Below are 13,818 nucleotides of genomic sequence, written 5' to 3' on the forward strand. Positions count from 1 at the left end.
CAAACACTTTTGATGCAATGCATCCAAGGACACCTGAGGATTTCTTTTGAGATGTTAATGTGACATCATTGATGCCAAATTTACCGTCACTTAGTGGTCCTTCGAGTTTTGGGGTTTCGAGATTTGCTGCAGGGTATGTTATCAAGTCTTGCGATTAGGCTGGTGCCGGTAAACTCTTTGTACAGTTCTTGCCGTTTCTTCGTCAGCATATTGACTGAAGACAGGATCATGTGGAATTTATTTCTGAGAAATCAAGGGCACCACATGTTACTGAAACGTCGCGCCACCGTGTTTGCTGCGTCGAGATGCGCTGATGACGTGGCGTCGTGGCTATTCCCTCTGCGCATGCGCAACATGTAGCATGCTATTGTCGCAGCAGGTGTCCCATTTCGCCCGGTGTGCTCCATTGAGTCCCCAGCCAGCAAACGCGAGACAAGGTCACGAGTGGTCCCGTTTCGCTGCTGGAGACGCCGTCGGCTTTCTCGCTCAATGCCACATTAGATACTGTCATGTCAAAAATAATTCTAATTCTTAATAATAATAATAATAATAATAATAATAATAATAATAATAATAATAATAATAATAATAATAATTACAAGAAGAACCATACAGTGATTTATATAACGCCCCGAGGGAAAGCACTCAGGTCATAGTTTTCATGCACACGTAAAAAAAAAAAAGAAACGAACCACTGCAACACAGAACCTAAAAGTTACGGGATAAAACTATTAGGTGAAGAAACTTGATCAATAGGTACACAATGAGCACCAATAAAGCAATAACACGCAATTCAGAGACGGGAAACATGTACGGAAGGCGAGAAACACTATGAGATAACAGGTACGGTGTGTTACTGGAAACAAAACTCAAGAGCTAGTGCGAAGCCCGTTGAAGAAAGCAAACAAAAAGTCTTGGAAGATATCAAGATGGAGAAAGTGCCCGTTGCAAGGAGTTTACTTCTGTCGAGGGCCCTGGTCAACGAGGCATTCACGTGGAAGGACTTATGTTCCTTGGCATTCTTCCGCGAAACCTGCAGGGAAGCAATTTAGCAGTCGCGAACGTATCCCGATAAGCCAACAAATAAAGTCAGCTAATCACAACATAGCAGAAATTACTTGTACTGACTAATTGAATTAAATGATAAATTCATTGGCAATGAAAGAGCATCATACAACAACTTGCCGCTGGTGCGGAAAGATGCCGCGTCGTCGCATTACGAGTGCTATGCGTGAGTACGCGTAACGCGAAGACGTGGGATCGTTTTCCAACCTGCGACAAGTTGTGTTTTCATCCGCTTACATCTAAGCGAATACTACAACAATCTGATTTTTGAAGAAATTGACATGAGCCCGTTCAACTGGCACTATTTAAGGACTAAGCATAGATCAGACCGCGGGGCACAACGGTCGTCAATATTGTATATCATCTAAAGTACTCTGCTATCTCCAGCGCAAAGAAAGAATGAAGACTTCTGGACTGCTAGCAAAACTTCTCTGATGAAAATTAAGAAGAGAATCAAACATAACACAGTGCTTTTGGTAACATGAATACATACTGAATAGACGAAGAAATACTAATCATTTACACTCTCAAAGCACGAACTACTGAGGGAATATATGCATAGTAGAGTTACAATGACAAGGGTCTAAAACACTACGGGAAGACTGACAACGCCTACGGCTTTACTAAGTTCGGATTACACAGCAACACCTGTAGCCCTTTGCGTAATATCAGTGGAAAGCGGCGGTTTGAAGCTCACAACACTAGTGCTGTAGTACAGCGGCCATAAAGAAAATAATGCTTCTTGGGAAGGAGGGCACTATTTACAATGCACAATGCTTCTAAATTGAAGGGAGAAGGGAAATCGTTTGATAGTATGTGATTGTGGTTTTGTGGCAGCATTTAAAGGCAGAAAACCGCAATTGGTTTTCCGAGTACGCGGGCATCTAGATATTTAATAAAAATTCATGTCAGCCGAGGCACAAAGATACAGCCTTAGGCTTTGATAATGGCGACCTGGATGCCATCTGGGCTGCATGCCAAAGATGGACACCGGCACCTGAGGCATTCCTGATGAGACTTTCATCAAATAATAACGAGCTGGAAATTCCAATAGAAGAGCTCGGCTGGTGGTGGACGGTGCCGTTAGGTGACTGTAATATAGAGAAATAATGTACCGCGAAAAAACACGGACTGCTTGCATTTCTCCACCGCAGGGCTTGAGTAGACGGATCGTTCACCACATATCCTGCAACACACACGATGTTGTCAAGAAGACTGCCGGCTGGCTAGAGGCGCTCTTCTCGAATTAGTCTGCATGAGACTTGAGATGCCACTAGTGTAGGTAATTACAGATGAACTGCAGGAGGCGGAATTTTCCTATCCCTTTGTTATGCTCGGAACATTTGGCTTTGTAAATATACCACATCACGAGGGGCATGAAATGCATGTTTGACATAAAGATGGTGGCAGAGGCCGGTCGAATAGACAGTATAGCGCAGGAGCGAAGTAAATGTGGAAATGTACGTATGTGTAATTTCTTTGCCAGATAGCAAAACAGATGGTGCTATGACAGTTTTGTCTTCCAATATTTCTATGCGTGCATCGATTATTTCCAGGACAGTTTGGTAGCTCCTTGTTTTAAGATATCGCATTCATAAAAACCGGGCTGTGAGCCTCCCTACTTACAAAGCAGAGTGCTCAGCGATTACAACGCGATACCCAAAAGTGTATGGCTCCCGCCTATTTTTGCGAGGTAGTGGGCTCCAGGAACGTACACAAATCGCAGGGCGAGCGAATGTTATGGGTGATGGAAAAAGCAATGCTACAGTGCAAGAAGCGCTGTCCCCATGAGGTATGTTGTTTGAGACTACAGTGATTGTGGTAATTTTAGATGTTTAGTTGTTGCACGTGCACACGTCGGTTGCGATCAGCCATGAATTCTGAACGAAAGAAAGCGCGAGCTTCCGTACAAAGCAACTGTGTGATATATAGAAAAGCTAAGAGCGATCATTTTCCCAGGTCCCTGTGTTTAGTGCTTCGTAAATATGGTTGAAGACGTTGCACATGTCTCCTAAATAAATACAAATTTCAAAAGCAAAATCCAAATACGGTAGTTATACAGAAGAAAAAGGGGTTCCCAAACAACTTAACTGTGGAACTGGAATGATAAGTGGACTCTGCAGTTCCGCAAGACAACTGATGAGTACGTAAAAGTACAAGAGTGAATAGGGAAGATGTTTGATAAGGAGTAAGTCTCTGCAATGACATGATTAGCCCATAAATTTCGATTGGTACGCTTCCCACTCCATGTTCTTGTGCGTTTATGACCCGTAGCAGTGCATAAATCAACCAAGTTCATCACATCTGTATTTCTCTTTCGCGTAGGTAATTGTTGTTGTCGAATAGAGATAGTTTTGTGGCGGGGAAATTAGACTTCTCCGAAATAACCAAATGTGTGCGCACTGTGTTACTTACACCTTAAAAAAGTGGCCACGTTTTTGCTTTCAGAATTCGTAATAGTATAATTATAGCCTATGTTTTGGAACATACAAACCCGCATATCTCTTCTTTTAAGTATGTGCATACGTCTTGTATGGTCAAATGAATGTCTTAGTTTTAAATTTATCTCTGGTCACGCGCCCACACCAAAATCGCGTTCAGCACATAATCTGTTTAGAAAGCACCCCTTTCAAAGGCGCATCTATTAAGCAGTGTTCACTATAATTCTTTTTCATTTCAGCCTACGCATTCGTGAATGAGTGGGCCTACTTCCGGTACGGCGTGTTTTATGAGTACGGACGCTTGGGACACAAGAAGTACCCTCTGTCGTACTGCCCGTGTTGCAATAAGGTGGGCTCCCAGCCTATGATTTTTCTGTGTAGCGCACTGCATTACTTCTTTATTAAGTAAGCCTGACTATTCAGTATAGTGAAGAAAGCTGACAACTCAATAGAGTTCCCTCTTATTAAAAGCGTGTACTGGCACCATATCAATTCAATGACGTCTGTTCACGTTCCCTCCGACAAATGGTTGGTGTGTATTCGTCATCGTCCATTAAGTATGCAGGCTTGCCGTCATCCACACAGTTCCATTGCCTCGAATGCTCGACTCCAGTCGCTGGCGAAGCATTCAAAAAGTTGCGCAACTTACTTCTCGCCACCGCCATTTCACTGCCGCGCATGGTCTTAGCAGAGTCCTTCCATGTTTTTTCTGGTCACGAAACTGCCGCCTCAGTTTTATATAGCGCCAGCGCCCGCCGCTAGAGGCGCAACCGTGCATGAGAGGGCATACGAACGCCGCTACCGCTGTGGTTGTGTGTGGGGCAGCCACGGTATTCTAGCTTTCTCAACTTCCTCAACGATCGCTTTAGTTTCACGTAACTATTTTTAACATTGAATATAATTAAATTACTGCCTGAGCGTGTCTTCTGCGATGATATGAGCGCAGGGGACGAAAAAAAAAGCCGCTCAAAACATGGAGCTTGCGGCGGTCTCAGATCGAAAAAAAAGAAAGATCTGGAATTTTAAGAGCCAGAACCGCGATACGATTATGAAGCACGCCGTAGTGGGGGACTCGGGATTAGTTTTGACCACCTGGGATCCTTTAAAATGCACCTAAATTTAAATAAACGGGTGTTTTGCATTTCGCCCCCGTCGAAGTTCGTCCGCTGTACACGGCCGGGCGGTCTCGGTCCGGATTTCTTCGTCATCGCCGTTCGCCTCAACGCTTCGGTGGGCTCCGCTTTTCAATATTTGCCTTAAATTAAACACCGCGCATTCGCAACAAAACGCCAGTGGTTCCACTTATCACCAGATGAGTAAGCGCCAATTCTCCGTTGTGCATAGCGCCAGATTGTTCGCCGAGCACAGCTGTTCAGTTTCTGTTAAACTGTGGCAGAGAAGGACTCTGTGGGCAGTATCTTATAACGAGATCAAAAGAATGAAATTGCTCTTGCAAAGGGCTGCTACCGTATAATACTTAATGACAAAGAATGAGCTGCTCCATATGAGATTAAGATTTCATGCAAAGCGATGCCATTTCTGAATAAGATTTAGGTAGAAATAATGCAAGACGAACTTCGCTACTGAATGTCTTCGGTCCGGCTTTTAACAACGGATTAAGGCGAACCTGAAGTGTTAGGACCTGCATAGTTGAAACTAGCTGTAATTAGGCAATTGCCTTAGCAAGCAGTCGCTTAGAAGCGTCAGTAAGCCCAGCACTTATTCACGCTGTTCGTGGTTTCGACGCAGAAACGACGAGGCTAGGAATTTTGGCTCTTAATTCGCAACTATTTACAATGTGTTAAAATGTTGCAATCACCGGTCCTGACATTCTTATCATGGTCGAAAAATGACGAAATTGACTTTATAATTCGATTAAGAAAAGAAATAAAACGTGTTGGTGCAAAAACAAAATACAAGCACGATCATTTATTTATCATGTAAAATAAGCGGAGCGAAATACAGATAGCACAGAGGCGCCCGGTCATAAATGGTCCACCATTCACAATGCAAGAAGTTTGTTAAAAGCATGACACTGATATAATACGCATGAAGAAATAAGATCAAACGGGAGAGGTATGCATTGGGAGACAGGAAACAAACACCAGCAAACGAATGGCAATAAGTACAGAATGCATAGTCGATTGTTTCTATAAACAAGAAAGTGTAAAGCATATGCATTTCATAACACACGGCTAAATAACTCACAAACGAACACAAGTAGCCACATCACAAATACAGCAATTTTTTTAAATGGCTTGTTAGAGATACCACCTTTCTACTTCTTCAGCTGTTACTTAAACATGCACACAAAACTTGCTCAGCAAATCACAATACAAATGTAGCTAACAGTGTGCTAATAAACTTCTTACTCATAGCAGCTTATAGGATTAAAAGTACGTGCAACTGAAGAATTGTAGCCCATTAATAGCCAAGACTAAAGGGCAATGGAAAATAAGACAATGCATATTATTCTGTTTTAACACTTGCATTTAAAGGAACTCTAATGCTATACCTTTCATAGATGGTCGGGGTAAGGGCGCTATTGTTGTGAACTACTCTATCCTGCTATAACACAAATTGAGGTTGCAACAAAGCATAAAGCAAATGTCTTTTGTCATCAATGCCCTGACCAGATCTCACAACACCCTTATTCTCCTTCATCATCAGCATTGCAATTTTTTGTAAGTGGTCACCTTTACACGATAATCGTGATACCTACTGCGTCCCTTTAACTGGTACCCCTTCAACTGGTTGGTTTCCTACCACCCCCTGCTGGACATGAAGCTCGGCCCTTTGCTTGCATTTGCTTGTTTTTTTCCCTCGTGAAAAAATTCAAGCGGGTCTTAAGAAAAAACTGAACTACTTCTGCAGTGGTGCTTACAAAGTGTGATTTGCAGCCGACAGCGGCTGTAGCAGTACGACTGTCCATCAAAACATTCTCCACAATATTAACGTACACATGAGAACAGGCAATTTTGTCAACTGTGCACACTTCTAGATGATCTTCCACAATTTGGAGGAGAGCGACTAGCTGGCTGGAAGGCACTTGTAGAGCACCTTTGGATTTGGCAAGAATCAGGCCAGTTGCCGCTCGTTCAAAACTTCTCATTGCTCTTACACACCACGAGCAGCTCAATGAAGAAAACTTCTTTTGCGACATAGCCACACACGTGTATACGTTTTTGCGCACACACGTGTATACTTTGATTCGAAATTAAAACCGCCACTTTCCTGCCGCGGTACGGCCCGCTTCCATTTCTCGCGCTGCTCCTTGTTATTAGGCAAACAGAACAACGACACCGTTTCGGTCGTGCCCTGTAGCCGGAACGGCACCCAGGCACGCAACACGTGTTCGGCATCGTTGTCCCACCCCACCACTTCTACCAAACAGCCCAACATTCGAAAAATAGCACAGCACATGCACAGAACGCACCCGATCAGTCAGCTCGCCTCGCATTGCGCACGCGTTTCGGTACGCGAACGATGCCCTCTGTGGCACAGTGGCGCCGCGTCGCGGCACCTTTGGGCAGCATATGAACCTCTCCCATAGCGTGACGGCGGAGTTTCGTGACCAGAAAAACATGGAAGGACTCTGGTCTTAGGAAGCTTGCAACGGCCCGGCGTAGTGTTTGTCAATACTATCTCAGAGATAGTTATTCGGGTTAGATAGTAATTCGGGGAGCAAGCGTAAAGTTGTGGAGCTAGTAACAATTGTTGCTGAGGTATTCGGTTCATATTTAGCTACGGACTATAGCAACTATGGCCACTTAGCGCAAATCAAGAAAAAATTGGGGAGGAAAATACACGGTGAACGCTATCAGAAGTCACATTAGTTACCACTGTAGAAGAAATTTACCTCAGTAATACTTGCTCTCACCTTGTCCCTCCTTCCTCTTATTTTTGTTTATTTGGGCTTAGTGGCCATAGTTCCTAAGGCCTTTAGCATGGTATGGAAGACCTAATTGGCTTGCTGCACTACCGCCGAGCTAGAAAACGGTTTCTCATATGTAATCGCTTCAATGCCAATGCTCTTGCAGAGTGATTGGAGCAACTCGCAAGCTCTCCTAATTGTCGTGAATTTTAATGCCACGCGACCCCGTGAGCTTTTTTCTGCTGAGCACCATTCACAATTTCAGGCAATTGGTCAACTTTGCCCCTCCCCCTACCCTTCCCAACGCCAAAAAAGAAATAAACAACGCCCTCTGTACAGACTGCTCATACAGAGATGCTTTACGACATTTCCAAAATATCTCTGCATTCGTGCCTTTCAATAACAGTGCTTTCGATGATGTGCCAATTAGTAGAAGCTTGCGTATCTGCCATGAGTTAGAGCCTGAGAAATCGAGAGCGAGAAGAGAGGGATTTTTTGGACTAAAGAAAAGAGGGAAGCTTGTCGACTTGTGATGAACTGTCAGGACGGAAACTTGCGGAAGGGTGACGAAGTGGCGCAAGTTAACAAATGCAGCAACAGGAAGAGAAAAAAATGGGACGGAACCAGCAGGTTTCCGCAGCGTTTGCTGCCACCATCGCTGCAAAAGGTTTAGCCCTAAAGCGCAGTGTTAGCGATAGGCAGGCACAACAGCATTCTTGTTGCCAGCATGGTATACCCCCTATGTAATCGTAAATAATTCAATCGCCAGAATTTCAACCGGCTTGCAGCTAATGAGCGGATACATTTCCTTTTACACTCACCTGAAAATACTGCCCTCTGACTACAAACCAGTAATCATGTACTTTTCATATGCTTTGTTTTTTTTTTCAGAGCTCCCAAAGCAAGAAAATGGTAGTCTAAAATACAACTTGTTCCAGACGACTAGGTTGCTTGTTTCTTGACGCGTGTTAAAATATTTCCGAATAGAACCTTGGCCCAAACAAATAAATACAATATTCTTAGTAAATAAAATACTTTTTAATTATAGCCTATTGCTCACGTTTACCTACGATGTGAAATATTGCTACATGTTATGCAATACAACCACTATATACTGCACAATATTATGCTATAATGCCCATGCCTAACGCAGTAAACTCCCAGTGAACCTATAACGGGAAAAAAAATTTAAGAAATCTACTTCTGTAAGTCCGGCCATTACCTAGTTCTATATGTCATAGAAGCAAAACAATGTTTCATTGGATTGTACCACGTCATTTTTTCCAGTAGCTCCAATGCATAAGTTTGCAGGCCGGCCCGTGGATATTAAAATCCGTCTGTTGTTTAGAACACGAAGGCATTTGAAATCCTTTTTTGCTTCCAGAAAGAGGTACGTTGGAACTCGTGCTCGGATAGAATTCACCATACCGTTCTCAATCCTAATATTTGCAAATATCACGAGGGCTGTTATGCTACCGAAGAGTGCGTGGTCGCGATAACTCAGCCTGAACAAGACCCCGTTGAATCGTCAATCATGTTCCTACCACGTCTCGACAATGTAAGTTTTTCGTGGTTACTTCTGTCATGTATGGAATTTTATTTAGCAGCGTAAATGATGGATAGAGAGGTTATTATACAATTAAATTTCCCTCGTTGAGGATGCAGCAGAAAGCGATGTCTGAACTTCGCGTTTCTTCCATTTTGACCTTTGAGACCTTGGGATAAAGCCATTAAGGGAGGAATGTGTGGAAGTAACCTATAAAACATGTAGTCTTGAACACACTTATTGCAATCGCCCAAGACGCGTATTGCTTGTAGTGTTTGGGCATCGTGTCGCGTGTATGTTTTAAACACTGGTCAAAGTGGGCTGTTCTCTGAGCGACCGGTGCGGAGACACATGACACGAGGCTTAGCGTGTCTACTCATAGTTTGCGCATTGCGTCACCGGTGAAAAATAAAAATAATCAAAAACGCCCTGAACGGGAATTTTGAGGTACGCGGAAGATTATATGATGGGCAGCGCGGTGCGGAAACTGTTATGCTTGGTAATTGTGTGTCTGAAGGTTATGGTGATGTCGTAGGCGCTATTCATTTTTATAGGCGCGAGAATTAAGAGCTGAAGGATGCACATGTCTTTATCGTAAACATATGCATTCCGTACAACGCCGACTGCTATACAAAAATACTATGCGAATCTTCAGCAGTCCCCGTTCAAAGAGGATTAGCTTAATATGTTTGCACGATGCCCGGCCGGGCCTAACCAACCCGTTGATGAATGTCGCCACCAGCGGAGGGGCGGCTGCTGCCTGTGCGTGCCTAACTATAGCACGAGTGGGGGATGGTGTCGTTTAGCGTCCCCTTTAGTAGCCTTCCATGCTCACTGGATTTTTAGAGGGCTTCCCATCCTGCTTGTTATCCTCCTTTTAGTACTCGCTCAGGCATTTCTGCCTTAGGTTTAACGCCTCTTTTCTTTGTATCGCATGTACGGAATGGCGAAATGGCCTGGTAGAATGTTTGGCTGCCTTGCGCCTATTCTTATGCGTACAATGGGTCGTTGGTTACTTTACTCCAGGCGTCAGCCATCAATCGCACACATAAGGAGAAAAACTGCGCATTCTCACCTTGTATTTGGAAACAGGTTTTCTGGCTTTGCATGACATTTTTAGAGCGACTGGCCATGTAACGCTAAGCAAAAAAAAAAACTATGGCGACCATCGGGCGGTAATTATTCCAAAGCGCACGTAGTTCACAGCTACTGAATGAAAAGGTAAGGATAGCGCTAACTAGGTTACGACACGAGCAATAGAAAGAATTCATTTGACGTTGTTTTCACCACAACGCGGCAATCATCTGTGGCTTTTCGTACATGTCGTCAAATGCTTGGATCTACTTTCATTGCCAAGTGTTCATCTCTGAGTCAACATAGTGTTGTTGCGTGTCTCTGGCTATGCTCATGAGCTGATCTCGAAAATGGTACAGTACAAGAAAAGCAACTAAGGCAAAGAAAGGAACCGCGTTATATTGAGTAATCATACACGACTTAGTGTAAGCAAATTAAGAGAATTGTGTGACGAAACAAACTACGTCGAAATTAAAAATGAACCATACCATCATTGCCTCTCTTCCAAAGCCGCTTTCCATTCAATGCTGACATCCCTTGCTCCATATTGAGATCGCACTTGCGATAGCATAAAATTCTTCGGTGCAGTCCCGCTGAACCCACCTAGCTCATAGACGTTTACACATACATAGCGCTTATAACAGACTTGTGACCGCGGTGTATATAATCTGCATATATACCCACACCACAAGCAAACACACAAACAAACACACACGTATATATATATATATATATATATATATATATATATATATATTGGCAGTGCAGGCGAAGGCCACGCGGTGAAGCAACATCGCCATCGCTCCTGCTGGTAGTGGAGCTCACACGTTTGGAGTTCCGGGTAATGTTATCGGGTGCAGGATCACTCCCGAAAGAGGCCAAAGCAGCACGCAGAAGCACAAACACTCATCAGACTGGTATTGACACAAATAACACAGAAAACGGCACACACACGCGACAGTTCCCCAAAATACCTCATAGACGACATGCAGCTATATCTATGTTTCGGCCACTTATAATTGGCCTCCAGTTCAGGCGGAAGCGCACGTCACCGTGTCGGAGACCTCGTGGAACCGATGTCCGCCCATGGTCATTATTCAAAAGACTAGCGCAATCAGCAGGGACAAAGACAGAGAAGACGACAGGACGAGCGCGACAGGATTAGCGCTCGTCCTGTCGTCTTCTCTGTCTTTGTCCCTGCTATATTGCGCTAGTCTTTTGAATAATGATGATACACCCACCAGCCCAGCTTTCTGCTTTGTCCGCCAATGGGGTCGGACAGCAGTGTCGGCCAGCAGTGTGGGCCAGCAGGATCGACAAGCAGGGTCGGGCAGCCGGTTTGGACAGCCGGGTAGGACAACAGGGTCGGACAACAGGGTCGGACAGCAGGGTCGGACAGCAGGGTCGGACCATCTGGAGGGGCTCAGGTGGCCCTGTGCAACAGTCGATATACTGGTGCGTCCGCGTTCCCGGGTTCCCTCCGGCAGGTTTTGTGTTCGGGAGCCCACGGCCCCAGTCACCGGGTCACGTCCACAGCTGGCGAGGTAGCAGTGTGGCCACTCGCCTGAACGCTCAATCACCCCGGTTCAGTACCACCAGCCCTCCTGGACCAGTTGCCCAGCGGAAGAGCGGGGCGAGGAAGCCTCTCGGCGGGCGACAGCGTTGACTCGGGGGTGGCGTAGTGACGCGGGCGGCGATAGCTCCTATGTGCCGGACGCCCAGCGAGGAAGCTCTTTGCTGTCGAACGCCGAACCTCGAGCACTGCTCACGCCATGGGGCCACGCGCCACACTCTCTTGCATTACAGTTTTTGAGGCGCCACTGCCGACGCAGAGTATGCCGACTCTACTCTACTCTGCGGTAACCCTGGCATCATACAAGATGTGGACGTGCTCAGCAAAGTGCGCTGCAGTGACCACAGGATGGTAAGAACTCGAATTAGCCTAGACCTGAGGAGGGAACGGAAGAAACTAGTACACAAGAAGCCGATTAATGAGTTGGCGGTAAGAGGGAAAATAGAAGAATGCCAGATCAAGCTACAGAACAGGTATTCAGCTTTAACTCAGGAAGAGGACCTTAGTGTTGAAACGATGAACGACAATCTTGTGGGCATCATTAAGGAGTGTGCAATGGTAGTCGGTGGTAACTCCATTAGACAGGGTACGAGCAAACTATCGCAGGAGACGAAAGATCTGATCAAGAAACGCCAATGTATGAAAGCCTCTAACACTACAGCTAGAATAGAACTGGTAGAACTTTCGAAGTTAGTCAACAAGCGTAAGACAGCTGACATAAGGAAGTATAATATGGATAGAATTGAACATGCTCTCAGGAACGGAGGAAGCCTAAAAACAGTGAAGAAGAAACTAGGAATCGGCAAGAATCAGATGTATGCGTTAAGAGACAAAGCTGGCAATATCATTACTAATATGGATGAGATACTTCAAGTGGCTGAGGAGTTCTATAGAGATTTATACAGTACCAGTGGCAACCACGACGATAATGGAAGGGAAAATAGTATAGAGGAATTCGAAGTCCCAAAGGTAACGCCGGAAGAAGTAAAGAAAGCCTTGGGAGATATGCAAAGGGGGAAGGCAGCTGGGGAGGATCAGGTAACAGCAGATTTGTTGAAGGACGGTGGACAGATTGTTCTAGAGAAACTGGCCACCCTGTATACGCAATGCCTCATGACCTCGAGCGTACCGGAATCTTGGAAAAACGCTAACATAATCCTAATTCATAAGAAAGGAGACGCCAAAGACTTGAAAAATTATAGACCGATCAGCTTACTGTCCGTTGCCTACAAACTATTTACTAAGGTAATCGCAAATAGAATCAGGAACACCTTAGACTTCTGTCAAGCAAAGGACCAGGCAGGATTCCGTAAAGGCTACTCAACAATAGATCATATTCACACTATCAATCAGGTAATAGAGAAATGTGCGGAATATAACCAACCCTTATATATAGCTTTCATTGATTACGAGAAAGCGTTTGATTCTGTCGAAACCTCAGCAGTCATGGAGGCATTACGGAATCAGGGTGTAGACGAGCCCTATGTAAAAATACTGAGAGATATCTATCGCGGCTCCACAGCCACCATAGTCCTCCATAAAGCAAGCAACAAAATCCCAATAAAGAAAGGCGTCAGGCAGGGAGATACGATCTCTCCAATGCTATTCACAGCATGTTTACAGGAGGTATTCAGAGACCTGGATTGGGAAGAATTGGGGATAAAAGTTAATGGAGAGTACCTTAGTAACTTGCGATTCGCTGATGATATTGCCTTGCTTAGTAACTCAGGGGACAAATTGCAATGCATGCTCACTGACCTGGAGAGGCAAAGCAGAAGAGTGGGTCTAAAAATTAATCTGCAGAAAACTAAAGTAATGTTTAACAGTCTCGGAAAACAACAGCAATTTACAATAGGCAGCGAGGCACTGGAAGTCGTAAGGGAATACACCTACTTGGGGCAGGTAGTTACGGCGGATCTAGATCATGAGACGGAAATAATTAGGAGAATAAGAATGGGCTGGGGTGCGTTTGGCAAGCATTCTCAGATCATGAACAGCAGGTTGCCATTATCCCTCAAGAGAAAAGTATACAACAGCTGTGTCTTACCAGTACTCACCTACGGGGCAGAAACCTGGAGGCTTACGAAAAGAGTTCTACTCAAATTGAGGACGATGCAACGAGCTATGGAAAGAAGAATGGTAGGTGTAACGTTAAGGGATAAGAAAAGAGCAGATTGGGTAAGGGAACAAACGCGAGTTAATGACATCTTAGTTGAAATCAAGAAAAAGAAATGGGCATGGGCAG

General features: G+C 44.7%; 1 protein-coding gene across 12 annotated transcripts in view; it reads left to right on the forward strand.

Moving 5' to 3' along the window:
* LOC135913650 (calcium-activated chloride channel regulator 1-like) overlaps positions 1-13,818 on the forward strand; it is a 164,190-nt gene that overhangs the window by 20,935 nt on the left and 129,437 nt on the right. For all 12 annotated transcript variants that reach the window (XM_070541101.1, XM_070541102.1, XM_070541103.1 and 9 more), the window contains 2 exons: positions 3,746-3,855; positions 8,765-8,938. In XM_070541101.1, coding sequence (XP_070397202.1) covers positions 3,746-3,855; positions 8,765-8,938 — 284 coding nt within the window. The remainder of the gene's footprint in view (positions 1-3,745; positions 3,856-8,764; positions 8,939-13,818) is intronic.

Source organism: Dermacentor albipictus, chromosome 6 (assembly GCF_038994185.2).
Source record: "Dermacentor albipictus isolate Rhodes 1998 colony chromosome 6, USDA_Dalb.pri_finalv2, whole genome shotgun sequence".
Lineage (NCBI taxonomy): Eukaryota > Metazoa > Arthropoda > Arachnida > Ixodida > Ixodidae > Dermacentor > Dermacentor albipictus.